Source organism: Cnephaeus nilssonii, assembly GCF_951640355.1.
Source record: "Cnephaeus nilssonii genome assembly, chromosome: 22".
NCBI lineage: Eukaryota > Metazoa > Chordata > Mammalia > Chiroptera > Vespertilionidae > Cnephaeus > Cnephaeus nilssonii.
This window is the reverse complement of record NC_137093.1, coordinates 13,797,935-13,825,278: the sequence shown is the minus strand read 5'-3', so window position 1 is coordinate 13,825,278 and position 27,344 is coordinate 13,797,935. Positions and strand designations below refer to the sequence as shown.

Genomic DNA, 27,344 nt, shown 5'->3' with positions numbered 1-27,344 from the left:
TTCCGGGAAGTGGCGGGGGAAGTTGGGGATCATGTAGCTCCTGAAATGGCGAGGCGGGACATGCAAGGGGGTGGCCGAGGAGGAGCGTGCTGGCAGCCGCCCCAGGCCAACCCAGAATGCGCTCGGCCACAATTAGACAACCGACCGCGGTGGGGGCTTGGGGGTGGAGACCGTGCGGGGAGCTGTCCCCGGGCTCTCCGCTATCCTCACTCGCGCTAATTTTACTACCTGCCGGCTACTGGGGGGCGTCGTGATTGGCTGCGGGTCGACAGCTTGAGCGCGGATTGGCTGCTTGGGCCAGGAGGCCGGACCCGAGTCCGCCCCCCGAACTTTCAAAGGGGAGGGACCCCGGGAGGTGCCGGCAGACGTGAAGTTTGTGTTCAGGCTGGTGGAGCAAGCTGAGAGGGCAGTGAGCCGGCGGCGCGGGCGCAAGGGCACCAGAATCCACGCAGGGCGCCGATCTGCTCGGCCAAGGCACCGCCGCGCCCCCCGCGGAGGTCCCGGGGCCATCCGGCGTGCGTCTCACCTCCAGCCATGGGGTCGGCGGTGCTGGAGATCCTCGGCCTGGTGCTGTGCCTGATGGGCTGGGTGGGCCTGATCCTGGCGTGCGGGCTGCCCATGTGGCAGGTGACCGCTTTCCTGGACCACAACATCGTGACGGCGCAGACCACCTGGAAGGGGCTCTGGATGTCGTGCGTAGTGCAGAGCACGGGGCACATGCAGTGCAAGACGTATGACTCGGTGCTGGCGCTGAGCACCGAGGTGCAGGCGGCGCGGGCGCTCACCGTGGGCGCCGCACTGCTGGCGCTCCTCGCGCTCTGCCTGACCCTGGCGGGCGCGCAGTGCACCACCTGCGTGGCCCCGGGTCCCAACAAGGCGCGCGTGGCTCTCACGGGCGGCGCGCTCTACGCATTCTGCGGGCTGCTGGCGCTCGTGCCGCTCTGCTGGTTCGCCAACATCGTGGTCCGCGAATTCTACGACCCGAATGTATCCGTGTCGAACAAGTACGAACTGGGAGCAGCGCTGTACATCGGCTGGGCCGCCTCAGCGCTGCTCATGTGCGGCGGTGGCCTCGTGTGCTGCGGCGCCTGGATCTGCGCGAGCCGCCCGGACCTCAGCTTCCCCGTCAAGTATTCGGCGCCGCGACGGCCCGTGGCCGGCGGTGACTACGACAAGAAAAACTACGTCTGAGGGCGCCAGGCACGGTGGGGGCCCTCGTGTCAGCCACGCTCACAAGCCGGAGTACTGGCCATGGAGCTCCGCAGCCCGTCCACTCCGACCGTTACTCGCTGGGTCCTGGGCGGTGCCCTGCCCTGAACAGGCGACGCGCACTTGGGAGGACTTGCTCGGTTTCTTTTTCTGGGGGCATTGTTGGCTCCGACGTGGGTGGGGCGCAGATTCCTTGGTTGAGTGGGCGCTGGACCAAAGATGCCACTTCTCTCCCCGTCCCTGGTGGTCTTGGGTGCCACTGTACTTTCCAGCAGTTTCTGCTGATTCCAGAGGGGCAGACTGAGGGCCCGGGGCCCCCGGTCTGGGTTGCATGAAGGATGTGTACAGTTGGCCTTTACCCCATCAGCAGTCCCTGAGCCCAGGGGGCCCAAGAGACTTGGTCTGGACCTCCCTCCCTCCCTCAACCCAGCAACTCCTCAGGCCAAGATCCTGAGTGTGGGACTGGGGTGCTGTCCTCCTTGGCCGTTTGGGGGGAGGGTAAGAATTTGTTTAGTAAATGGTTTGAAAATCCTCCCACCTGTGTTCTGTTGTCTGTGCTGTTACCACTTGTGCCCAGCAGCCCCCATTCATCCACCGGCACACCGACTCCTCCCTGAAAGGCTCCTGTGGGGACCTTCCACAGCTAGCTCCGGAGTCCTTAGGTCCCACCCACAGCCTTTCCTTGGGTCCTCTCTGCCACATGATCTCCTTCGTGCAGCGTAGGAAACAGCCAAAGCTCACTGCAACCCAGGAAGACCCTGTAGTCAGAAGAGCCTCTCTGAGCCATGGGACCTGGGGAGGTGGGGGTGGACACCTCCTCCCTCCCTCAAGCCAGTGAGGGTGGGCTCGAGATGTAGGAAGTGCTGAGGGTGGGCTGCCAGGCTGCTGCTGGCTTTGTTTAGAAGAGGCTGCTCCACAGGGTGGATGTTTTCCATCTGCCCTCGCAGGGCTCACCTATCTCTGGTCACATTAAATGGCCACAGACACCTGTTCACCAGCTGGGCCTGTCAACTGGGTGCAGTGGGAACCGGGGTGAATCCAGGGTGTGCTGGGTGGGCTCCAGCAGAGCTAGCTGCAGTCGACAAGCTTGTTGCCATGGAGGAGGCCCCATGGCCAGTTGCCTGGAGGGTGCCAGGCTCAGCTCCAGCCCATCCTGGCCCTTTTGCCCGTCTTGTTCCACTGTGCCCAACCTGATAACCATCCCAGACTTGTGCCATCAGCACCTGCTGGGAGCCCCCTGTATGACCCTCCTCCTGTGGGTGGGACCCCTGGGAGCTATGCTGTCCCTGGTCAGGCACCCTGGTGGGGGTAGACCCCAGAAGAGCAGAGCAAACCAGAGCTATTACAGCAACTGAAAGCTCGTTGCTTCCAGCTCTGTTCTAGGCACTTAAAATTAATGTATTTTTACCTTCTGCCAGACTAGGGCAGAAGAGAGCAGTGGACAGAAGCAAAGGTGTTCTAAGCCTGGCCAGCAGGAAGGTTTGGCATCTGCCCCCAACCCCAGCCTCAGGGGCCAGTGTCATGTCCAGTAGCAAGGAGTCCCCCAGGCTTGGCCAGGCCTCTTAGGGGAAGAGGGGGTCAGTGGATAGGGAGAACCTGAGGACATGGGCTCAGGGTGGCCACAGCAGAGCCAGTGAGTGGGACTTCCCGGGAGGCTGAAACATCTGGTGGCCTGAGCTCCCAACAATGGCTGCAGCAGGATGGGCCGCACAGTACAAAGGACCTCAGCAGCCTGCCATGGCCTGTGCAGCAGGGACCAAAAACAGCTCCTGGCTGCTGGGGCCAGCTAATGCTGGCTACAGGGTATTTGGCCAAGAGCAGCCTGCATCCCACACAAACCCATAGCTCTCCAACTCTTTCAGGTCTCAGCTGGGGTTCTGAAGGCAGCTGCACAGACAGCTTTTGAAAACAGCCAGGGTGGGGAGTTTGAGGGCAAGCCCTGGAGAGCCAGGCTGCTGCCACCTGACCCATGCCGAGCAGGGTGCAAAGTCCACAGCCAGAGGTCAGAAGAGAGAAGCTGGCCCCCATTGCAGCCAACCTCACTGTGCCCACTACCCTTTCCCAAGGGCTGCGTTGAGTCTTGGCCACACCCACCCACATCCTCAATTTCAGGCCACTCTCTAAGCTTTCCCCTCCACCAACTTATAGCCTGCTCAAACTACTCTGCCTCCACCTGCTCACGGCCTCGGGTGCTGCACTCAGGTGGCCATGTCCCTCCAGCCTGCTTGCTTCCCTGGCACCCAAGCTGCAGGTGGTAACCACAGACAAGCTCAGCCACTTGTATGAACTCTCTCCTCCCCTGAAACAGGTGATGTATCTCACAGACCTCCCAAAGAGCAGGAATAGATGGGAGCAGGGAGCATCCTCGCCTCCAGATCATGCTCCAGAGACATCTGGGAGAGTGGGACCAGTGGATCCCATGGCTCCCAGAGAACTCTCGCTGTTCTGAAGACTTAGGTCACCAAGGTCCTATCCAGCTCGGACCTTTTGTGACAAAGACGCAGGTGAAGCTGACCTTGAGGGCATCGTGTCTCTATCAGCAGCCCTTCCTGGCTTGGGCCTCACTGTGTGCCCGTGAGGTTGGTGGTACATGGACACATAGGTGCTGAAGTGTGAGATGACAGTCCTGGGGATGGGGTAGAGTGGCTGATCACGAGAGTGGGACATGATCAAGAGGATGAACTTGAGATGTTGCCAAGGCCAAGAGGAAGTGGTGAGGGAGTGGACACAACCAGATTCTGGCTGGCATTGCTGGGCAGTGATTGGCGCAGTGCTATATAGATACCCAGGTGCTCGGCCTCTGCCCATTGCTGTCCCCATATGCCCCACCCGTGCTGATTTCCTGTAGGGCCTGAGGGTGTCCAGGGCACATGATCAAGGCTCCTATGAATCCACAGAAGGCTCAGGGCACAACTAAGTGCTTGCCCTATGACTGGAGCAAAGGTTGGCACACCGAACCTAAAATAAGCCTTTTATTCCATTAAAAACCACCGTCCGTCCCTGCATTTAAAACTATATCCATAACTTATAATCTAAATAAAAAGCTTATTAATATAAATAAGGAGAAGGAGGTCATTTCTGAAGATATCCAACTCTGAAAAAGAAAAAAAAGAAAGAAATTTCAAACAATTCTATGTCTCCCCCAAAGTAAATAATACATTGCTGGGCCTCCCCTCTGACATGCCAGGCTGCTGCTTCTGAGTAGCCCCCACCACTCATGGGGTGAGGGCCACCCCAGAACTACCAAGGTGCCTGACCCTGCCCTGCTGACTGTACCCCTTGCCCAGGTCCAGGCTGTTATCTGCTCGAGAACCCCTGAAGGCATTATGGACCCCCAGCACCTTCTTACTTGCAGTTCTTACCCAGTGGCTTGTCCAGCCTCAGCCCCATGGTGACCCTCCCGTTGCCTGGAGTGTCCTGCTGCCACCCCCGACACACTGTTCCTCACCCTTCCTGGCTGAGCCACCTTGCACCCTACCCTGTCTTTGTGGAAGGACACATCACTGAGCAGACTGCAGGGAGCCATACTTGTAACCTTTGATTGGATCATCTGCTCTTAGTTTCCACTTATCATGGATGGGGAAACAGGGGGACCCTGGACCGGCATGAGGGCCCCCTCCTATGTCAGAGCCTTGACAGGCCCATCTGCCACAGCAATAGCCCCAGCTCAGGCTCAGGGAGATGCAGGACTAGGTGTGGGCATCCACTGTATGGGGGGCCCTGTGCTGAGAAGTGGTCACTAGACACAGAGCAGCCCCTGACCTGGTCAGCTGTGGCCCGTTTCCCGAGGAGCCCGACATTACAGCCACATGCTGGTGCAGGCCCGCGTACAGCCACCATTTCATAATTCTCAGCTGAGTGGCTGACAACAGCTCTGCTTTCTCAAAAGCACACAAGAGCCTGAATAGAGGCCCTTGTGGGCTCCAGCCCAGGGCCTGAAGCCAGGCTGCAGGGGCAACAAGGCTCCAGGTGGCCTGTGTGTCCCTGGCTATTGCCCAACCCACAGTATGGTTGGGAAGAGGGCAAATGCTGGCTGTTTCTGAAGGGGTCTCAGGAACTTAATGCAATTAGCTCCCCAAAATGCCCCATTGTGGGCACTGCCGCCAGCACAGAGACAGACATTCTTGGGAAAAATGTGTTGGCCCCAGATCTCCTCAGGAGCCCCGCTATGGTCTGAAACCAAGTAGAAGCCCGATGGAGGAGGAAAAGAGCAGGGAAACCACAGCAGGAATCAGGCGGGGCCTTTAGCAGCACTGGCTTTGTGGCAGGGCCCCCCACCCTGCCCCCGCACTCACCCTCAGGACAGGAGGGAAACAAGCGCGTCCAAAAACTTGCTTCGATCCTCCGCTTTCAGTTCAATTACTGCAGTAATGAAAGAAAAACATCTTGTGAAAAGGGAGGAGTAGGGACGGGAGGGAGAAGGGAGAAAAACAAGCCACAGCACATTAACTTCTTTCCAACCATCCAGGGCTGGAACTCTCCAGTACATTCCAAAATGGACGTGGCTCCCTGATGGCCTGGAATATTCTGGACTAAATTATACTTCCTCATCCCACTGTATTTAATCCTCAGAAACCTCCAGCTGCCCTGTTGGTGAGGCTGGGGTTGTAGTCTGTGGATAGGACCCTCCAGGCAGCCAGGGGAACAGCACTGACAGGCAACAGAGGGGACACGGGGATGTGATGACTTTTAACACCATAGTCCTGGGCACAGATAGGCCTTCCACCCTGCTGGACAGAGTGCTGCCCCACAGTGGGTTGTGAGAGGCCCTGAAGCCAGCCTTCCGTCCTGCTCTGGCCAGTCCCTCAGCTTAAGTGTCCTCTTTTGTAGAAGGGGGACATAATGCAAATTGCCTTTACTTCTGGGGGGCCATCAGGCTCAGACAAACACATGGGCCCTCATTAGAGGGCAAACTGTCCTGGCCTGGTCCTGCAGCTGCCTGTGCCATGAGTCATGGCTCCAGGAGCCTCAAGCTCAGCTCACCCAGGCATACTGGCCAAGTGGTGGCTTTAGGACAGTGGTTCTCAACCTTTCTAATGCTGCGACCCTTTAATACAGTTCCTCATGTTGTGGTGACCCCCCCAACTATAAAATTATTTTCGTTGCTACTTCCTAACTGTAATTTTGCTATTGTTAATGAATCGTAATGTAAATATTATGATTAAATTAGATATAGTAACAGTCTATTCCTATCATAAGGATGAATCGGGGAATTAGACAGGCCCAGTTGGTGTACAGGGCTGCCCATGATCTCCACCCACAGGGGAAGCCAAGCACTCCTGGCCCACAAACTCTCCCCAGGTATAGCTAGGGCATCCTGCAGGTCAGCCAGCATCAATCTTTCCCACCTCTCAGACACGATGCAGCAATTAGGGGGCTGCTGCTGGAGGTGAACCCACCCAACTGAGCCAAAGCCTGAGTGGGCCCAGTAGGAAGAAACCAGCTCTAGACACTGAGGCAACTGGAATAAAGACTGGGTCTCTGATCACAGTGATCATTGTCATTAAGAAATCAGGTGGTGAGCCCTGGCAGGTTTGGCTCAGTGGATAGAGCGCCGGCCTGTGGACTGAAGGGTCCCAGTTTTGATTCGTCAAGGGCATATGCCTGGGTTGCAGGCTTAATCCCAAGTAGGGGATGTGTAGGAGGCAGCCGATCAATGATTCTCTCTCGTCACTGATGTTTCTCTCTCTTTCCCTCTCCCTTTCTCTCTGAAATCAATAAAAATATATTTAAAAAATAAATAAAAGAGATGGGTATTAAGGGCTGAAGCATATCCTCCCAGAATTCTTATATTGAAGGCCTAACCCCCAGCACCCAAGAATGTGACTACGTATTTGGAAATGGGGCTTTTTAAAAGGTGATTAGATTAAACAAGGCAGTTATTGTGGGTCCTAATCCAATCTGACTGGTGTTCCTATAAGAGATTTGGACAGGGACACAGAGTGACAACTATGTGAGGTATAGGGAGAAGACAGCAATCTACAAGCCAACGAGAGGGGCCTCAAAAGAAACTGACTCTGTAGATGCCTTGATCTTAGATGTCTAGTCTTCAGAACGGTTGAGAAATACATTTATGTTTTTTAAACCCCCAGTCTGTGGTACTTTGTTACGGCAGCCTGGGCAGACTAATACAGGGGTGAAGTGTCAACACATCTGTTTTAAAATCTGTCAGCAAATATGGCCAAATGTAGGCCATGTTCCATGCTGGTGTCTGGAGAAGTTCAAGGGTAGTGCAGGGGCCACTGGCTGGCCTACAGATATGATTGTCCTAAAGCCACCACTTTGGCAGGGCTCTTCCATTCTCTGGGCTCGTGCAACACATAGGTGGGGCCAGTGCCTGAGCTATCATACAAACCACATTGAAGCCTCAGGTGGGCCCCTCACAACACAGACAAGAGCTGCTGGCCTGCACAATGGTGGAGGTGGTGCCCTCGAGTCACCACAAGCGCAGCTGTTTCTTTTTCTTGACATACAATATTAAATTAGTTTCAGGTGTACAACCCAGTGATTAGGCATTTATATAACTTATGAAGTGATCCCCCCAATAAATCTAGTACCCATCAGGCACAATACATAGTTATTACAATATCATTGACTATTTTCTTTATGCTATACTCAAATCCCAGGACTACTTTATAACAACCAATTTGTGATTCTTAATCCTTTCACCTTTTCATCCAGCCCCCAAACCTCTCATCCCCTCTGGCTGTTTCTGCTGTTTTGTTCTTTAGATTTTGCATATACATGAAATCATATGGCATTTGTCTTTCTTTGTCAGACTTATTTCACTCAGCACAATACCATTTAAGTCCTGAATTTTAACTGCCATAGGTGGGTGTGGGACCAGCATTCTGTGTCTCCACCAGTCTCCATGTGGCTTCTTCTTCATATCTCTAGTTATAGGACTTCTGTTCAGCTAGACTTCAGACAGTTCTCCTTGATGGTTGCTCTGTAGTTTAGTTGGAATTTTGATGTGGTCATGGGAGGGGTACCTACTTCGCCATCTTGGGAGTTGAGAGCTTAGGCGCTAGTGTTTCTACAACCCATAGAAGGGTTGCAGACCATGATGGGTGAGGTTGCAGACCATGATGGGTGAGGCTGGGCCCTGGAGGCTCTGGTGAGTGGCCAGTCCTCTAGGCTCGTTGGTGAAGTGATCTCAAGGGCCAGGCCTATGGGTTCCTGGGCAACACCTGTTTCTTCTCCTGGGAGCCTGTCAGGGTCTGAAGCATTCCAGAGCTCCCTGAGCTGCCTAGAGAAGGCAGGCTCAGGACTGGTTCCAGCAGGATGAAAGGGCTGCTGGCAAGGTATCTCTGGTGATGCCAGCTTCCCTGGTTCCAAGGCCAGTGCTGACCTTGAATGGGCCCCAATACATTGGACTCTTACCTGAGAAGTCAAAATAGTTGTGCAGTGTCCGGGAGTTGGTGCCCTCCGCTGCCTTCTCAAATGCCCGCCCAAAAAAGCTGCAGACACATAACAGGCACATTGGGGGCCCTGCCAATGTGACAGACCCTTCCCATGTCTCTGGACCCACACCAGATTCAGCCCAAACTCCATCCCAGCTGCCAGTTCCTCCCATCAGGACTCATGCCCCTCCTGGGCCACTGCCCTCTGAGGCCTCACCACTCATTAGGCTGGCAACACCTCTAATTGCTGCTTCCCATCTGTACCCAACTGAGCCCTTCTCAGCCCTCAGGGAGTGAATGTCCATTTGTACCCCCCAGGGCTTCATGCCCAGGGCTTTGACTGCAGCCTCCTTCATGCCTGTCATTGTGCTGGCTGCTGGAGCAGGTGAGAGGCAGAGGCTCAATGAAAACTGCTGGGATGGGGGTCTCAAATGAGACCAGGTTACACACAGTAGGATAGGACTGGGAGGAAGCTGCAGAGCTGGTTTCTGGCATGCGGCTAGAACTTGGCCAACAAGGGCAGGAGGCAGGAGTACCGAGCTGCTGAGAGCACAGGGCAGCAGATATCATAGAGCACGGGCCCACCCCCTGGGGGCTCAGGGCTGCGGCAGCTAAGGGCTGGCAGCAGACGAATGAGTTGTGGGGAAGGGGCTCTTGGGCACACCACAGAGTGGAGGCAAAAGGAAGGACGTGTGCTTCAAACTGCCATGGCAACTCTCACAAGGGACTGTGCACACGCAGTCAGAGCTAGCACTAAGCATGGTTACACATATGACGTACAATGACAAACTGACTGGAGGAAGAATGAAGGTGACTGTGATGACACCATGAGGGAGGTGCTTGCTGGTTGCCTCACGAGCCCTGGCCAGCTACAACCTGTGTGATCATGAATTGGAGACCCATGGAGAAGCTTTGGAGAGCAGCTTAGCCACTTAGAAGCACTTGTCTAAAAAAGTTCATTGTCTCACCCAATATCCTACTAAATGGTCTTTGCAAACACAGGAGGTCAAAGCTCACGACAGTGGAGCTATGATTGATCTGTCCTCTACGGCAGAGGCCAACAAAGGCTAGTTGGGAAAAATGAGGGGCACAAAATATTGGTTGGTCCTTGGCCACCCAAGCTGCCCTGCCAGGAAGCTGGGTGGCAGCTTCCTGCTACCTGCTGTCACTCAGCGTCCACCCAAGATCGCCTTTGGGATTTGTTGGGGAGCACTTGACCCGGGGCACTTATTGCACTTAGGAGGCAAAGATACCTAAGGATGGTGACAGGCAGCCCCTGAGATTAGTCACCAAGTTCTCCAGTTTGCACAGCATGGAGGGGCAGCAGGGAGCCAGGGAGCCCCCTTGGCCTTGCCTGCTGGCCAACACCTGGTCTGGAAGGAGTGGCCAGGAGGAAACCTAACACTGATGCAAGAAAAGGGAAAGAACACAGTGCTGAGGCTGAAGATGCAGGGAAGGGCCAGAAATACATTTAGATGTGAGGAAAGCTTTGCAGAAGTGCAAGAAGATGAGCCTGGCTCAAACTCACTGGTTTATTACCTATATAATAAAAGCCTAAGTGACCGTTACAGCAGAACAACTAGATGCTGGGTCACTATGATGCACACTGACCACCAGAGGGCAGATGCTCAATGTAGGAGCTGCCCCTGGTGGTCAGTGGACTCCCAACAGGGGAGCGCCGCTCAGCCAGAAGCCAGGGTCATGGCTAGCAAGTGCAGCGGCAGCCTCTTCCGCCTCCACTGCAGGCAGGCGGTAAGGAGTGAGGGGTCCTGGACTACGAGAGCCCCAGACTGCGAGAGGGATGTGCGGTAGTCAGACATCCCCTGAGGGGTCCTGGACTGCGAGAGGGCACAGGCTGGGCTGAGGGCCCTCCACCCCTCCAGTGCATGAATTTCGTGCACTGGGCCTCTAGTTAATAATAACAAAGAGCTAGCCTCAACTAGTGTGGCTCAGTTGGCTGGGCATCATCCCATGCACTGAAAGGTTGCAGGGTGTGTGCAGGAGGCAGCAATCAATGTTTCTCTCTCTCACCCCTCTCCCTTCCTCTCTCTCTAAAAATCAATTAAAAAAATATTTTTAAAAATAACAACAGAGTTGGAAACAGCATGAATGTCCAACAGGAGAGGGGGTAACCTGCCATCCGTGGAATAAAGTCTGAGTCTTTGCCTCATCAAAGAAAAGGGTCTCCCTGGTGTGGCTTTGAGGACAAACCTCACCCAACTCCAAAGGGCTCATGAGCTAATGACACCCCTGCACCCACCCTAAACCATGCAAGCTCCCAGGACATGTAGAACATGACTCACTTCTTTCTGTCTGAGCTGTCGGTCTCTGGAGGGATGCCCACCACAGTCACTGTGCCTTGTTCCACACTCAGTGGGGCAGCCATCACTAAGGGCAGCAGCTTGCAGCGCCGGTTCTTTGTCTGTGGAGGCAAAACATCCCCAGTCATGGTGTTGAAGTAGAGTGCAGCATTCAGCGCCCAGAACCTGACAGAGCCACTGCTCAACTCCCCAAAAGCCTTCAGGGGCTCCATTTCACCAGAAGAGATGCTCAAGCCTCCATCGGCTGCTTCAGCTTCCTTCTGTGCTGATGGTCAAGGCCCCACTACCCCTTAGCTGCTTCCTCCCTCACCTCCTTTAAGTCTTGACAGTTATCACCTCCTCCAGGAAGCCCTTCCCAATCAAGCCCTCTCCCTCATACTGCTTCATCTTCCCCAGTGTGTGCTACCACCTGGCACTGCATGTATTTATTCCTCGTCTGTCTCTCTCGCTAGCATGTGTGCTTCCTCAACACTGAGACTCGAGTGTTTCCTTCACTGCTATGTCCATGACACCCACATCCCACAACCAAGGTGACCAACTGTCCTGGTCTGTCCAGACATGAGGGCTGTTCTGGGACTTGAACCTTATGGTTGGTCACCCTGTGACATCAGAGCCCAGCAGGCAGTGGATGCTTAATAAACATCTGAAAAATGAATGGACCTCACCCATTCTACAAATAGGGAAACTGAGACTTAGGTCAAATAATAGACTTCACATCACACAACTGGTAAATGAAGAGGCTGAGATTTAAACACAGTCTAGAGAACTTCAGAATTTGTCCCTGGTATACCTTTTGTTATTACTTGACTGTTTCCAAGTAATTTTATTGGTCAGTTGACTGGTATGAGGTCATCTCAACCTTCTATTCAACATTTGTCTAAAGTAGCCCCCAGTGTAAACCCTCATCCTGGAAGAAGACTGATTGCTGAAATGTGAGGGATAATCTTTTCCTTGACCACACCTGGGAAAGTGCTCACATTATCAGGGTAGGGGCCCTGTTCCAATGCCAGCTGAATTATGAGTGATCCCAGGCCAAGGCAAAGAAGGGTGTCAGGTCTTAGGGAAGACAGAACCACACACAACAAAGGGAAAGTAAGCCCAGAAAACAAACTTGTGCTGGGAAGCAAGTTTGCTCCAACCAACTTCATCTTTCCCTGATCTGCAACAGCAGAACAGGAATCCCAGTCCCACATGCTCCCTGAGGCCCTCCCCACTTGTCTGAGTGACCAGAATGGCCAGTGACAAAATTAGAGCTTATGGGAACTGGGAGGTTCCTAGGGGTCAGCTGAGGAAAACACAGCTCGGAAAAACGGAAGGGTTTGCCCAGACCGTGTAGCTGGTGAATAGCCACAGGCACCCAAGGCCAGCTTCTAGTGCCCACCTGAGCACTGCTCCAAGAAGTCTGCCCTCTGGCACCCACCCACCCTCCTCCTCACCGAACACACAAAGGACTTGAGTAGGTGTCTGCTGAGCAGACTCAGGGAGGCTGGCTTGGAGAACAGCGCAACATCTGGAGTGCCCTGCAGGGAGAAGACAGTCAGAGGGGGCCACCAGCAGATGTGGCCGGTGCCCGTCCGTATCCGAGGAAGCCTGACCTCCATGAGGGAGCAGTAGAGGAAAGGTCCCTGTGAGATGACGAGGTTGGTGCAAAGGCAGCTGGCAATGGTCTGCTGGGTAGCTAGCAGCTGCTTCTTGGCAAGCTCCAGGCCGTGGTATAGCTTGTCCAGGTTACCCCTGTAACGTGGCAGACACATGGCTTCAGCAGAGTCAAACAGAATGCTTGGTTCCTGGGTCAGGAGGGAATGTAGGGATGACAGTTGATTTCTCGCCCTCCTGAGTTCCCTTTCACAGGAAAGGAAGGAATAAACACTGTATAAACCCATAGTGATGGACAGGGGAGGTGGGAAGGTGTGCTGGCATCAGAAGGCAGGAAACTAAAAGCCAATAGCGGGGGAAGACCCTGCCCAGCAGGCCTTGGAAGGTGCCTGGAGGGCTCTGATCGAAGAGCCCTGGGCAAGGGCTGCAGGGAGGACCTGACAAATGGATTTTTACCTTTTAGCACAAAAAGGAGGGTTCCCCTCTGAGTACATCAAAATGAACCCTCGTGGAGAAGTGAGGTCCTCAAGCAAAGCGGCTGCACCCAGAAGTTAAGGTTCCCCACGTGTCACACTGACTCCCACCCCTCAAGATGGAGTGATGCCTTCTGGCTAGCAGGCTGTGCCCAGAAACCCAGGGCTCTAGAGCCCCCCTCTTGAATGCGAAGAACCATCAGACATTGAGAAACACCTGGGGCCTGAAAAAAACGACCCAAGAGGAAAATGAGATAATTTGGAGAACAAAAGAAAATGAACTCTAGTATCTTCAGAGAGATTTGGGCAACTATTCATAAACCAAGAACCGCACGCTATAAAAAAGGAACCATGTGATACTAGGAAGTGTTTGTGGAAAGTAAAATAATTGCAAAAAATAAAAAATTCTCTTTCAAAGACAAGAGGATAAAGAAAAGCTTCCTTAACATTAATAACAAAACAAAGACATGGAAATATAAGACAAAAATAAGAGCTAGGGTATTATTCTAGGAAGTCTGGAAAGAAAATAAAAAACATTGACATATATGTGTTGGGGGATAGTAAAGAAATAGCACAAAAGCATTCTCAAGCTTAAAGACACAGAACCTCAGATTGAAAGGGCTCACTGTGAACCCAATATAATACATGAAACAAGATCCACCCTAGACACATCACAAAGAAATTCTGGAACACTGAGAATAAAAGATCCTATAAACTTCTTCAGATGGGCTGGGAACACATTTATAAAAAAAAAGAAAGAAAGAAAGAAAGAAACCAAAATGGCTGAGACTTCTCATTAGCACCACTGGCTACTGGAAGACAGGAGAGCAATGGAATCCAAATTCAACAAGAATTACCTTCCACCTAGAATTCTATATGAGCTAAACCAGCAATCAGAAGGGGGTAGAAGAGATAATGTCAGACGTGCAACTCAGAACGTTTATACTCCTTACGCGCTCTTTCTTTAAAAGTTACTTGAGATTGCGCTTTAGCAAAATGAGGGAGTAAAATAAAACAGACAAAATATGAGGATGCCGAGAAATGTTGGCTCCAAACCAGGGGCGCAGTTAAGGGCCATCCACGATGGCAGCGGACAATAGGCATCGGGAGCTGCAGGTCCAGGTTGGAGTGAAAAGACAGAATCCCAGGCTCTCGCAGACAAAAAGGACTTGGGGAAAACCTGCTGAAAGGAGAGCTAAGAAAAAACTGGATGTGATAAAAGGCAAATAAGAGCCCCAGGAAAAACAAAGCGCTAGACCAGAAAATAATGTAACCACTGCGCACTATTGACTCTGAAATATTTTACTAGCACAGTGAAGTAACACTATTTATTGATTTTCATCGTTTAGAATCAACCTATAGCCAAAAATGAGATGACTCACATTCTCTTCTCTAACTCAAGATTAAGTGTTCTCAACCTTGAAAATGTAAAAGCCTAGATTTATTTTGGGAGCGGGGGGAGAAAGGGAGAGGAGAAAAGTAGGAATGCTGATATCCTTTTCTTACAAAGAAGGGAGACAAGAGACACTGGTGATAGAACAAGATGTAAGGATGTTGAAGTTACAAAGGAGCTAAAAATAGGGGCAGACTGTAACAACAGGAGGGGAAGGAGCACAAAGGTGAGAAAAATGCTCTTTTGTCATAGCAGGAAGCCAGCAGACAATGTCTAAAACTGACCCATCAATCCTGGGACGAGGGCAGTATGTGACCCAACAAGTCCATTCCTAGGCATATACCCAAGAGAAACGAAAACATAAGTACACACAACTTACATGTGATTCTAATTTGCATGTCAGCAGTTTCTGCAGGCCACAGTCACACCCACACCCCAGGGTCCCTGAGACCTGCCTCCCTGGGCAGTGTGAGGCTGAGGGCAGGAGATGGCCTGAGGGGCTAGAGGCCACAGCCCTGTCCACTACCTGGAGAGACTGTCCAGAGCCTGGATGAAGTTATCTGTCCCGGAGCTGTCCTTCTCGGGGCTCTCCATCAGTGACATGGTAGCAAAGACCACGTCACTGGCCAGGAACTTATGCTTGAAGCCAAAATGAATGCTGAAAGTCTGCACACGCATGTCCTTCATCCTGCAACAGGAGGAAGCAACATGGCTGTCACCCCGGGGGCACATGGGAGTGTCAAGTGGGTGAGCTCTTACCACTAGGCCAGGACAGCAAAATGTGCTGCTGTTCCCCCTCTCCAGCCCCCAGCAGCAGCATGGCTATTTTGGTCAGAGAATGAAGGGGGTTAGAAGGCCTGATGTAGAGCCCTGTAACCTGGGCACTGAATGCCTGGAAGCTGCTCAGCGGGTTGGGAGCAGAATAACTAGCTGTCAGGCCGATTGTGCATTGTCCTCTCCCACGCCCCAGGATGCCAGGAGCGGCAGTGCTGGAGAACCTGGTTGGCAGAACTCGCCTGAGTCTGGACCCAGTGGGCTCTTCCCAAGCGTTCCCTGTGTCCAGTGAGGGACACACTGGGTCAACCTCAGCCCCGGGATTTAAGGATCCCGGACCTTTTGGGCACTTCATGAAGCCCTATTTTTAACCCAAAGAGAACTGAAAATTTCAGGAAAGGCTTGGCAGGTCATGCTCATTTGTGCATTCCTGATTTTTCTTTTAACGTTATTTTAGGAAATGTGGTTAAAACTGAAACCTTCACAAAGCTTAGGACAGAAAAACATGTATTTACCCAAATTTATTCGCAGATTCTTCAATTAGCTCCCGCAAATTCTCCTTCAAAGAGATGTCCATAGACTGAAACTTCTGCTTCACCTGTTTCAGGGGGAGACTGGAAAGATGGCAAGCACTAGTCACACACAACCTGACTTCAAATAGAGAACGCTGACGCTGAACACCAAAGGTGGGGGGTCGGACAGAACCCCGCAAGGGCCCCAGGGTTTGTAAACAAGGGACATCCCGGCATGGGCCTTCAGATGATATTCTGGGAACTCAGAGTGAGGAATTTATGGCAGAAACAGGCAACAGCTAAACATTACAACCACGTCAGTCACAGTGAAGGGGAGGGGCTTTTTTCTTGGGGACTTCAGGTCAAGGGGTCACTCACCCCATGTCCGCAAGGAACTCCTGGAGCCGCTTCTGCCCGTGCACAGACCAGAGCTTGAACCTGGCTGCAGTGTAGCACGTGTTGCACAGGCTGTCATGGAGGGACCAGTGCTGGTAGAGCGCCAGGCGGAGGCTGGGCTGCAGTCAAGGAGGCTGCACCGTGACCTGGGCCCCCCCCGCCCCCCGTGAGGGCCACTTTTGATGCTCCAGTAGATGGCCTGCTCCGTTCACCAGGCACAACCAGTCAACACCTGAGTACACTGGAGCTCTTTGACCTTCTTGCTTAATTTAACCCATATATAGAGTTTGTGAGATTGTAGGTGTACTATAGTTTGTGATTGTGGGTGTACACCAATATCTCTGTGTGACAGACAGAGAAACTGAAGTGAAGGGGTCCTGAGAGCCTTACTGTGGTTATAGAGAAACTTGTGACTCCCTGCATCCTCCACCTGACCCTGCCCTCCACCCCACCCATCCCCCCTGCCTAGACTCCCTCAGCTCCGAGGCCTCTCCTCTCACTGGAGGGTCTCAGGCAGGATGCCAGGCTGGCCCTGCCTGCATCGAAGTGCCACTATTCCTGCCAACACACCTGCCTCCCCCAGGCCAGCCTCTGGGCACGTGGCAGGCTGTGTTCTCTCTGCTGCCCCTCCTGAGGGCTAAGATCCACAGCCACCGACCTCTCTGCCCACACCCCAGCACGCCCTGGTCCTGAATGGCACGTCTGGACTCAATTCCCAGTAGGTTCCTGCACCCTCTCTCCCAGGAATTCGGCCACCCCGCACCTAGCACCTCTTCCTAGACTTGTTGTGGACTCTTCCCACATGACCTGTCCAAATCCATGTTTTTACTCATTCCCAGCCAACTCAGCACTGGGAAAGGAAGGCACTTGCCATAATTCTGCCACCTAAGCAGCAACCCCATCATACCTAACGCTCACTCTGTGGTCTGACCCAAGCCACCATCCTGTCTCCTTTCCTCGAATCGGCAGTCCAGGAACCTTTTAAACACTAAAAAGTGAACACAGTCACTGCTCTGGGCTCACAGGGCCACTTACTCCATCAACTGCCCAAATGATCTCATGAAACGCCCACTATGTAATCACATGCTGGTTCACTTTTTTCCTGACTTGACAGGAGTCTGCAAATGTCACTAAACTGCCTCCACCACAGAGACAGTCCCTCATGCCCTTACCTGCATACACCTAGCACCAGGCCTACAATGAGCTCTAAATACATACAGATGCTTCTTAAAACAGCTGTGGTGCCTAGGAGCCAAAGCCACACAGACAAGGTGAGGCAGAACCTGCGTCCCTAGTACCTGGTGCTTTGCCCAGCCCAGGGACACATGGGACCCCTCTTCTCGAAGCCTCTTGTCTGATGCCCATCCTGGGGACATGGCAGCCACAGCTGCACAACCTGAAGCTCTGTGGCCAGCAAGCACGCCAAACACAGGGGACATGGGCTAGGGCAGTGGTCGGCAAACTCATTAGTCAACAGAGCCAAATATCAACAGTACAACGATTGAAATTTCTTTTGAGAGCCAAATTTTTTAAACTTAAACTTCTTCTAACGCCACTTCTTCAAAATAGACTCGCCCAGGCCATGGTATTTTGTGGAAAAGCCACACTCAAGGGGCTAAAGAGCCTCATGTGGCTCGCGAGCCGCAGTTCGCCGACCACGGGGCTAGGTTCTGCAGAGGTGACAACAATGCACAACAGAACAAAGTATCTGAGGGCAGGGGCGCTGCCTGCACCCCGAAGGCCTGAGCCACAAGGATACTCGTACTCGAAGGAGATGCGCATGCAGTCCACAGAGAGGGCATTCTCCTCATCCTCGTCCCGGTGGTTGTGCCGGGACACGTGGCGCTGCAGGATGCCAACGTCGGTCACATACTTCATCCTGGGAAGGAAGCACTGCTGGCCTGGGCGGGCTCCCTCCTCTCCTCACGTGCAGCCTGCCACGGCTTCCCCCTCCCTCTCGGGGCTTCCCCTCACAGGCTCAAGGGCCAGCCCACCACCTCTGCCTAGAAAGCAATCATGGCAAAGGGGGTGGCAGGCCTGGGTGCTGGAGGAGCTGAGCAGACAGAGCTGGCAGGGGGGAGCTCAGGCCCCCACCTCCCCTGCACTCTCTCTGGGCATCAGCTGCTCTGCCATTACTTATTGAGGCCTTCTGAGAGTGGGCACTGCAGGCCACAGCCCTGCCTGCCAGCCACGGTCAAATGGACAGACCCCATAGGTGACAGTGATCCGCAGCAGGGGTGTGGACCAGGCACAGGAAGTGCTTCTGAGCACAGGAGAGGCCGGAGTCCAGGTCCTCCTAAAGGGGCCACTGAACAGGACAGTAATAGTGTGGTCTCACCTAAGGGAAAGCCACAGGCCAGGGATGGCACCTAGCACTGCACACACCCCCATGCTACCCTAACAGGGAAGGGGGAGTGAGGACCAGCAGGGCAGCAGGCTGGGCCCAGATGACAGATCCAGGAAGTGCCCCCGAGCCTGTGAAACTCAGGACTCTCCCACTCCCTCGGCCCCACTACAGACTTAGAAAGGTAGGGGAGGCAGAAAATAGGGGGCACGGGGACCTTTGCAAACTGTACAAGGAGGCTGTGCCTGGGGTAGTGCCAGGTGACAGACTCAGGTCCCCTGGGAAAGGGTTAACGTCTTGGGGCCAAGGTCCCTTTGATTCCCTTCGAGTCCCCACCTGACGGCTACCAGAGTAGGGATGAGAGAGGGCACCAGCACCCTGCCCCTCCTTGGCATCTGCATTCGGCAGCCTTTCAGCTTGTCTGATTCCAATGGCAAACACCAAAGTCTGCCCACTGAGTGGCAAAAAAGGATTCATCCCATGCCAGCCCTCCCTGCAACCGTCACCCACCCTCCCTGGCAGGACTCCTGGGGCCCTCACCTCCTCCTCCTGCCCTGTGTCTGCTGTGCATGAGCCACACCTTTACAGCACAGAGCGAAAACAGCACCCAGCTCGGGGAGACTGGGCTCCCTCCTCTCACCTCTGGCTCCACCTGCTGGGGTCCCCGAGGGTGGACAAAACGTCCACGTAAGGCCACATGCTACTCTGACAGAGTTCCTGTACTAAGCCCTTCCTCCTCGGTGACAAGGACTCAGGCCCAACGCCAGCCCCGCCTCAGTGGGGCTCTCCAGTGATGCTGCCACCCATGTCCCCACTGCAAACTCCGAGCCTGCGGCTGGGCCGTGTACATCCTCCCAGCAAGGCCGACCTTGAACAGCCCGAGGGAGTACATCCTTACTGAGTGATCCTGTCTTGTACCCACTGGTCTGTTAGTCCAACGATGGCCCACCTGGAAAAAGAGGAGAGGGCAATGAGGCCTTGCACAGGGCAGGGCAGGCAGGAGCGTCCTGCCATCATGGCCAGACCCAGGCCCACCCTCAGACAGGTAGTCCCTCTTCGGGGTGGAGAGGTGATGGGGGAGACTCAGGGCTCCTGGTTCAGTGCTACCACTGCAGGAACTTCTGATACACAAGGAGGGAGATCAAGAACAAGGGCGCAGGGCACCACTCTCTGTATCCTGGCTCGCCCGCCACTCTCCGCCCTCGTCCTGCCAGTGCAGGACTGCAGCAGACACCCATGCTCAGGCGCTGGTGCCTCACTCTACCTCTCCGAGCCCCTCACATTGCCCCTCTCTGAGATATGCCCTTGTCACATCCACAGCTCCGTCCTTCCTGTGTAAAATGATGGCACATAAAGTACCAGCATTTAGGCTCCTTAGTAACCTTCCAAGGTTCCTTCTCCAAGCTTATTTTTTGTGGATGAGATCATGGAGATCTAGGCTGGACCGACCTCCCTGGGGTCTCAGCCGGCCCACAGCAGGAGGGACCAAGACCCGAGGTGTGTGCTAACTGCTGGTCCCAGGCAGCATCCTTCAAGACACCCCTCCAGGGCCACAGCTGAAAACAGCTGGTACTGGGCACAAAGTGAGACAGGAGAGGCCCTGCGGGTGGAAGACAGGTCACTGGAGCACCCACCACATCTCAGCGCGGATGCGCCCACCTCACAGGGACCTCTTCATAAAATACCATCTGGGGTGTCATCCCTGGGACCAACCCCACCCACCTCCTCTGACTTTTCCACCCCAGTGTACCACAAGTTCCTGCTTAAAGCAAACTCAGAGGGGTCACATGCAGGGTTGCCAAGATGCCTAGCAGGGCTGCCTTGTTCAAATCCCACGCTCCTTCCGTAAGGCTCAGCGGTAGAGTAGGAAGGGAGGAGCTGCACACAAGCCCCACCGTCAGACCCTCTGCACTGGCCATGCTCCCTCCACACCTGAGAGCTCACGTGCTGCCTGACAGCCTCACGGTTAGAGAGAAAACCAGGGCCATGCACGTTCCCAGGAAGGGGTCTGCATCCAGTGCTCCCAGTGGGAACAAGGGCGGTGCACATGGTGACACCTTCCTCCAGACCCTGCCCTCACTGGGCGGACAGAGCTGCTAGAAGGAAGCCACGAACAGGAGTGACCTTGACTAGAGGCTACATACCACAGCATGTCATTCATATCCTTGGACATCATCCATGCCAGGTCGAACATCACCATGGCCGACTGAAAGGAAGAGGGAAGCCTGAGTCCAGAGGCAGCCATGCTCATCATGGAAGGGGCATACACTGGGGCCAGGCCACAGCTAGCCCAGACCTGAGCTGCTCAGGGCCCAGCTGAACCCCTGCAGCGAGTCTGCCCGACCAGAGTGTGTGTGTGGATTGGGTACAACGGGTAATCCTAACAACTGCCTCTGAAATGAAGATTGTGCTCTTCCTTTAGTGGAGGATTTAAGGCTCAGAGAGACTGTACCACCTCCCCAAGCTCACACAGTAGGAAATTATGGGGCTCAGATTCAAACCAGATTTTTGTGGCTCTATGCGCATTCCTCCTCATATTCCAGGACAATGACCCCCGAGTCAGAACTTTGTGGTGAATTCTACCTATCCATACTCACTGATGTCCCGTGATATTCATACTGCTCATAGTCAAAGAGGATGTCTCTTCTGTAACAAAATAAAGTGCGACATAAAATGCAAGTCTTCAACAGGAGACAGCAAACATTTGGGGAAGGCACTAAAATTTTACAGTACTCAAAGAAATGCAAATAAAGGCATGGTAGTCTCTGTTTTCACTTATTGACCCTTTCTCGGAGTATATAAGCACAAGGCTGGGAAGGGAGTGATATCAATACACACCGCTGTGGCAATGGGAGATGTGCAACGGAACAGTCCCAGAACCCCACTTCTGAGAAATTATCCCAAGATGATTCAAAGGAACAAGCAGGACCAAACTTGCTATGTGCACAAGGTTGTTCGCTGCAGCCTTACTTGTCATGGTAAGATACTGAAGTAAGATACAGTTCAAAAAGGAGAATGGCCAATTAAGTACTATGTAGTACTTCCATTGCTATTGTAAGTTTTACACAATTAGCATCTAAATCAATTGTAAAAGTCTGTAAATAAAAATATCTACATCTGGAAAACAATAAAAATAAAAGAACCAGAGGCCATCATGCTTGGTGATGTATGTGGGAGACCTTTGGGCCTGCTCCTGTCACTCCTGGACCAGGACTACAAAAAGGACGCCACGCTCTCCAATGCAGGGATCACATGCTCACTCGAGGAGCCAAAGGTCCAGAGGTCCTAAACCAAACAAATTACCCTCACATGGAGAAAACTGCATGCGCTCCCAGGGGAAACCAGATGCCACAGACCCAAAGGCAGAGCAAGGTGCCGCTTGAAGTGCACACTCACCTCCGGGCCTCCCACTCTCTTCGCTCCCTCCTTTTCATGGTTTCTGCTACTATCTCCTGATACAGGGACAAAGAAAACAAAAGTAAGCAAATGAGCCAGGAATTGATCGCCACAGCCCGAGAACGTTCTGATTTGACAGAAGCCATTGGACTCAGATCCAAAATAGGAGCCATTCCTGTGCCCTGAGCACAGTCTGCTCCCGCAGAAGGGAAGCGATGAGGCAAGGGATGGCCGGGACTCCTCTGACCCATCAGCCCTGAAGACATTAGGACAAGAGTGATGCTTCCACAATGCCTGCTCAGGGTACACTCTGTCTACCTCAGTTTTCCAACACCCCCACCACCACAGCTGCCTCATACTGGCTTCCCCACCAGATTAATAAGAGCTAATGTTTCTTACATCCTATCATGCGTCAGCTACTATTCTAATTAATCTCTTTTAATCCACACTCGAGGGAATGCGTGTGTTTTTTTTTTCATTCTAGAGAGAGGAAATGAGAGGGAGAAAAACATTGATGTGAGAAACATCGATCGGTTACCTCTTGTACATGCCCACACCTGCTACCTCCCAGGTATGTCTGGGTCCAGCAGGCTCCAGACTCACCTCTGACCTCCTGGAGTGACAGGTTCCCTACGACTGGTGAGAGGCCCAAACCCACCTCTTCTAACCGTGTGCGCTTCTCAGAAGGCTCTGATCCGTCATCCTTATCTTCCGAATGTTCTTCATCCTCCTCTTCATCCCTAAAGATATCATCGTAGGCAGGAACTTCAAGGTCATCGTCTTGTTTAATGAGTAGTTTGATCTAAGATTAAAACAAAGAACCATCAAGTCTCTCCTCTCTCTTGACAGAAAACTATTCACCACATGTTTGTGTCTTGAAGAATCTCATTTTCTAATTGGCTGACTCAACTTTTCTGCACACATAAGTAGTCACGTGATTAAGAATTTCAAACTTCTCAGGCATTTTAAATTTTTCATTTCCATTAAGTGAGGTGCTAGGGTTACACCACACTGTCTGCAGAAATTACAAAAAAACTTGAAAACTATCTACAGTCACTAAGTCTTGGAAAAAGCTCCCTCTTATGCCACACACCAAGCCAACAAAACGAACACTCCACAACTTGGCCTTTGACAGAGGATACGAAGATGTGCAACCCCAAAGTGAGTAAAATTCCTGTCTGTAAAAGCAGTTCCAGGCCGGTGGATTTCACGTGAAAATTCCGGGCCGAAACTTTGTTAATGTGGGTGGGAAAAGATCACCTCAGAGATAGGTTAGGCGGCCGCTCTGCGCCAGGCTCCGTGTTCTGCTCAGGAATTCAAAAAGTGAACGCAGCAGAGCCATTTTAAGTTAACAGTGGCCTTTTGCACCACCACCTTGCTGGTCCTCATGCCACCCCTTGGATGGGCAGGGCAGATGTCTCTGAGGCCCCTTGATAGTTAATGAGGCTAGGCCTGAGCTCTGAGGGCAGACTCGGTGCAGGGTTCTGGTCCCTACACCTTTCAGGTCATGCACGTTCCACAAATGCATTCCGAGCAACTCCAAGGGTTAGGTGTCATATTTCTCATCAAAGATGGACAAAACCAGGTTCTTGTCTTGCTAAGGACACCAGGTGCAATGCTGTTCTTGGCATCAAAAGGAACAGACAGATCGATGGGAGAATGCAGGAGATGCATGGGCCCAAAGGCCAGTTACCTGGGTATCATTGTACACATTCACAACATTGACTGGCCTATGGGTGTCACACACAAAAAATATGGCGTCATCATCAGGCTGAAGGATATCCAATAGGTCTATGTTAGCTCCACAGTTTATGAGGATAAAATAACGGAACTGAAAAAAAGAAGAGACATTGTGAAGTAAGTACATCGACAGGGCACACCAGGCTTCTGAGTCCTTCTGTTGAGATACATTAAGCCCCTAATAGGCCCTGACAGTAAGGGGCTCCCAATAAGCCCACAGCTGGCCTGTGCTAAGTGCTTCCATTACAACACTGTGCGGTAGGCCCTGTGGTTGTCTCTGCTTCACCATGGAGCATGCAGAGGCTCAACATGCCTGAGTCACACATGGAGTCAAGTAGTTGATGAGGGCCCTGGCTGGTTTGGCTCAGTGGATAGAGCATCAGCTGGTAGATTGAAAGGTGCCAGGTTTGATTCTGGTCAAGGGTACGTACCTCGGTTGCAGGCTCGATCCCCAGCCCTGGTCAACGTGCATGTGGGAGGCAACCAATCGATGTATTTCTCTCACATCAATGTTTCTATCTCTCTGTCTCTCCCCCTCCCTTCCACTCTCTCTAAAAGTCAATGGAAAAATATCCTCGGGTGAGGATTAACAAAACAAAACAAAAGCGAAGTTGATGAGGAGCAGACCAAGATTTCAAAGACATAACTGGGCCTCTTCAGATCTCAATCACTCTACTCTGCTTATCTGCCTCTCCATGCTAATAGCATTCTACAGGTTAAAAATTTTAGCAAGTCTTGGGTAGTCGATACTTAATGGACACCTAAATATTAAGTTTTCATTACATCCCGTCACTATAGAAAATCCTTTCCTGCCCTAACTGGTTTGGCTCAGTGGATAGAGCATCGGCCTTCGGACTGAAGGGTCCCAGGTTCGATTCCAGTCAAGGGCATGTACCTTGGTTGCAGGCACATCCCCAGTGGGAGGCGTGCGGGAGGCAGCTGATCGATGTTTCTCTCTCATCATCGATGTTTCTGACTCTCTATCTCTCTCCCTTCCGCTCTGTAAAAAATCAATAAAATATATTTAAAAAAAAAAAAAAGAAAATCCTTTCCTTATAAATATAGAACTGGCAGAGGTCCGTCCCATCATGACAAGAGCCTCAGGTGAGAATGTACCTCTGCCAGACTGTCATATATATGGCCACAGACTCCAGGGACCCTCTTCCATACTCCAGCCCCTCGCAGTGGGGTCTCAGCTGCCCCAACTCTCATTATAGTCCCATGCAGAGGTGGGAGGAATCCTGACTTCCACTGTTTAAATTATGTTCCCGGATTCCAAATTGGAAACTGGGACACATCTTTTTGGAGAGATAATGGGACTAGTAGTCTAATCTAAAATAATTTTGCCTAACCGGTTTGGCTCAGTGGATAGAGCATCTGCCTGTGGACTGAAGGGTCCCGGGTTCGATTCCGGTCAAGGGCATGTACCTTGGTTGCGGGCACATCCCCAGTAGGAGGTGTGTAGGAGGCAGCTGGTCGGTGTTTCTCTCTTATCAGTGTTTCTAACTCTCTATCCCTCTCCCTTCCTCTCTGTAAAAAGTCAATAAAATGTATTAAAAAAATAATAATAAAAAATAATTTTAACTAGGCCATATCTAAAACAAACTGCTAAACTCCAAGCACCTTACAATGGAATGTCTGCAACACAAATTCAGAGTTAAAAGCTGTCCATATTGACTATCTTTTATTTATTGTTGACTTGAAGGTATGTCACCCAGACATAATGCTTGTTTTTCCTTTTCATAGTGTGCAACATATTTGATACTTAAATAAGAAATTACAATTGAGTAAAAAACGCCTAAGTACTCTAAAATACATCTTGCATACCTGTTCTTTATGTTCAAGAAATGCAGTTTCAAGTTCTTGCCACCCAGAAACGGGAACCAGTGTATATTGCACGTGGTCACACTGGAACAGGGCCTAGAGAGAGATTATTTTCAAAGCCTATCATATTTGGAATGTCTTTAATTTACCTTGAAATGCACTTAAAAAAATAAGATGGATTGAGAGACAAATGACATGTGATAAAATAAGGTTAGAAAAATATTAATGGAAAAAACTAGGGGATGGGAATGTGAGCATTTACTACACTATTCTGTAAACTTTGCCGAATTTTTGAAAATTACCAAAGGAAAACATTGGGAGAAAACCTGATCTTATTTATAGTTCTTCTGAGAAGTAGTTCCTGAACCAAGGGCCTGACCAAAGCTCATGTAAACATCCACTGTACCGTATAAAAAACTGAAGCAATGATCCTAGCTAATAGGGACTATGCTAATTGACCCTCACGCCATAGCAAAGATGGCGGCGCCCATAGCCAATGAGGGACTACGCTAATTATGTCCCGCCCTCAAAGATGGTAGTGCCCACAGCCAATGAGGGGGGAATATGCTAATTGACTGTCCTGTCCTCAAAGATGGCGGCACCCACAGCCAATAAGGAGAGAATATGCTAATTGACTGCCCTGACCTCAAAGATGGCAGTGCCCACAGCCACAAGATGGCAGCGCCCAGTCCCCTCAGCCCCCAGCCACCCAGGGCCAGCTGAGGCGCAGGCAAGTCTTGGATGGCGGCTACCCAGCTGCCCAGGGCTGCCTGAGGCTCAGGTAACCAGAGCGGCAGTGACAGCAACAGAGGTGTGATGGGGCACTGCCTTCCCCTGATCACAGGGTCGCCTCCCCCCCTGAGGGCTCCCAGACTGTGAGAGGGGCCAGGCAGGGCTGAGGACCACCCCCTCCAGTGCATGAATTTTCATGCACCGGGCCCCTAGTCTTCCATAATAGACTAAGGAATCCTGTATTTCCAGCATTACTTATGGCATCACTATGTCCTCAGTTGTCACAGATTTCTCTGTCTCAAACCCCACATCTGAAAAGCCAATACAGGTCTCTCTAATGCAACCATATTTTGCCTAGGTTATTGCAAAAATACTAACTCGTCTCCCTGACTTTTGCCTAGAACTTCTCTAACCCACCCAATACCAACCTGCCAGGGAAGAAACTTCAAGAGGCCTCCTCCCCAGCTTTCAGCTGTTGTTGCTTCAGCCCCCTACCCCAACCTGAGCTCTCACCTGAGAAGATGCTTCTCACCGCCCGCCCTGCTCCCTACCCCACCAAGTTCCCTCCGGACTCTACGCCCTCACCTCCGGCCCCGGGCACCCAGCACCCTCCGCTCTCGCCCGGCCCCACCCTCCCAGGGTCCGAAGTCGCACCTGAAGGATCTTGCAAGCGCACAGAGCGTCCACGTCCGAAGCCACGAAGAGAAGGACCCTCTATCGGCGGAAGAGAAAGAGAGCTGAGCGCAGCGCCCCTCACCCGGGCCCCTCCCGTCCTCCCCCAGCCGCTCCCCTTCATCCCTTCCTCGCGAAAGGGCCTCAGGGTCCAAGGAAGGGCGGGGTCACCTGGTTCTGGACCACCTCGTAGAACTCTTTGCGGAAATCGGACACGAACATGACCACGGTAGCCGGACACCCAGAGCTCGCGCAGAGACACTCGGAGCCCCGACTGTGATCAAGGCTCCCGCCAAATTGGGGTTCTCCCAATTGGCCCGCAAGCCAACCAATAGCTACTTAGTTCCCGCCTTTCTTCCTGTTTGATTAGTTCAAACTGCGGCGGCTGCAGCGCTCCGCCATTCACTGCGGGAAAGTTCTGGCCCGCCCCTAAACGCGTCATGGACGAGCTGGATGCAAACACGTTTGCCCAGAAACAATACGGTCGGTGGACATCTTTACTTTGGGCAGAGAAGCCCATTACTCTCCCTCAGGAACCCCAGGAAAAAGAAGCCATCTC

The 27,344-nt window shown here is 52.4% G+C and overlaps 2 protein-coding genes across 4 annotated transcripts; one reads left to right on the top strand and one right to left on the bottom strand.

Annotated features, from left to right (window-relative positions):
* Positions 1–347: 347 nt before the first annotated feature.
* CLDN5 (claudin 5) lies at positions 348–1,743 on the top strand. Its single transcript, XM_079762222.1, has one exon. The coding sequence runs from the start codon at positions 535–537 to the stop codon at positions 1,189–1,191; it is 657 nt and encodes a 218-aa protein (XP_079618348.1). The 5' UTR covers positions 348–534; the 3' UTR covers positions 1,192–1,743.
* Positions 1,744–4,184: 2,441 nt separating this feature from the next.
* Positions 4,185–27,081, bottom strand: CDC45 (cell division cycle 45). 3 transcript variants are annotated; one of them, XM_079762583.1, is made up of 19 exons: positions 26,957–27,081; positions 26,768–26,827; positions 25,385–25,477; positions 23,511–23,648; positions 22,476–22,619; positions 21,818–21,873; positions 21,019–21,067; positions 20,566–20,627; positions 19,320–19,370; positions 17,837–17,956; positions 16,060–16,191; positions 15,685–15,783; positions 14,922–15,083; positions 12,529–12,667; positions 12,370–12,453; positions 10,916–11,034; positions 8,593–8,669; positions 5,505–5,571; positions 4,185–4,303 (listed from the first exon to the last, which is right to left on the bottom strand). In XM_079762583.1, the coding sequence occupies exons 1-18, from the start codon at positions 27,005–27,007 to the stop codon at positions 5,507–5,509; spliced, it is 1,701 nt and encodes a 566-aa protein (XP_079618709.1). In that variant the 5' UTR covers positions 27,008–27,081; the 3' UTR covers positions 4,185–4,303; positions 5,505–5,506. The 3 variants fall into 3 exon arrangements, with proteins under 3 accessions (XP_079618709.1, XP_079618710.1, XP_079618708.1); XM_079762584.1 differs by lacking the exon at positions 4,185–4,303 and having other exon boundaries at positions 5,200–5,571; XM_079762582.1 differs by lacking the exons at positions 4,185–4,303; positions 5,505–5,571 and having other exon boundaries at positions 7,094–8,669.
* Positions 27,082–27,344: the final 263 nt, after the last annotated feature.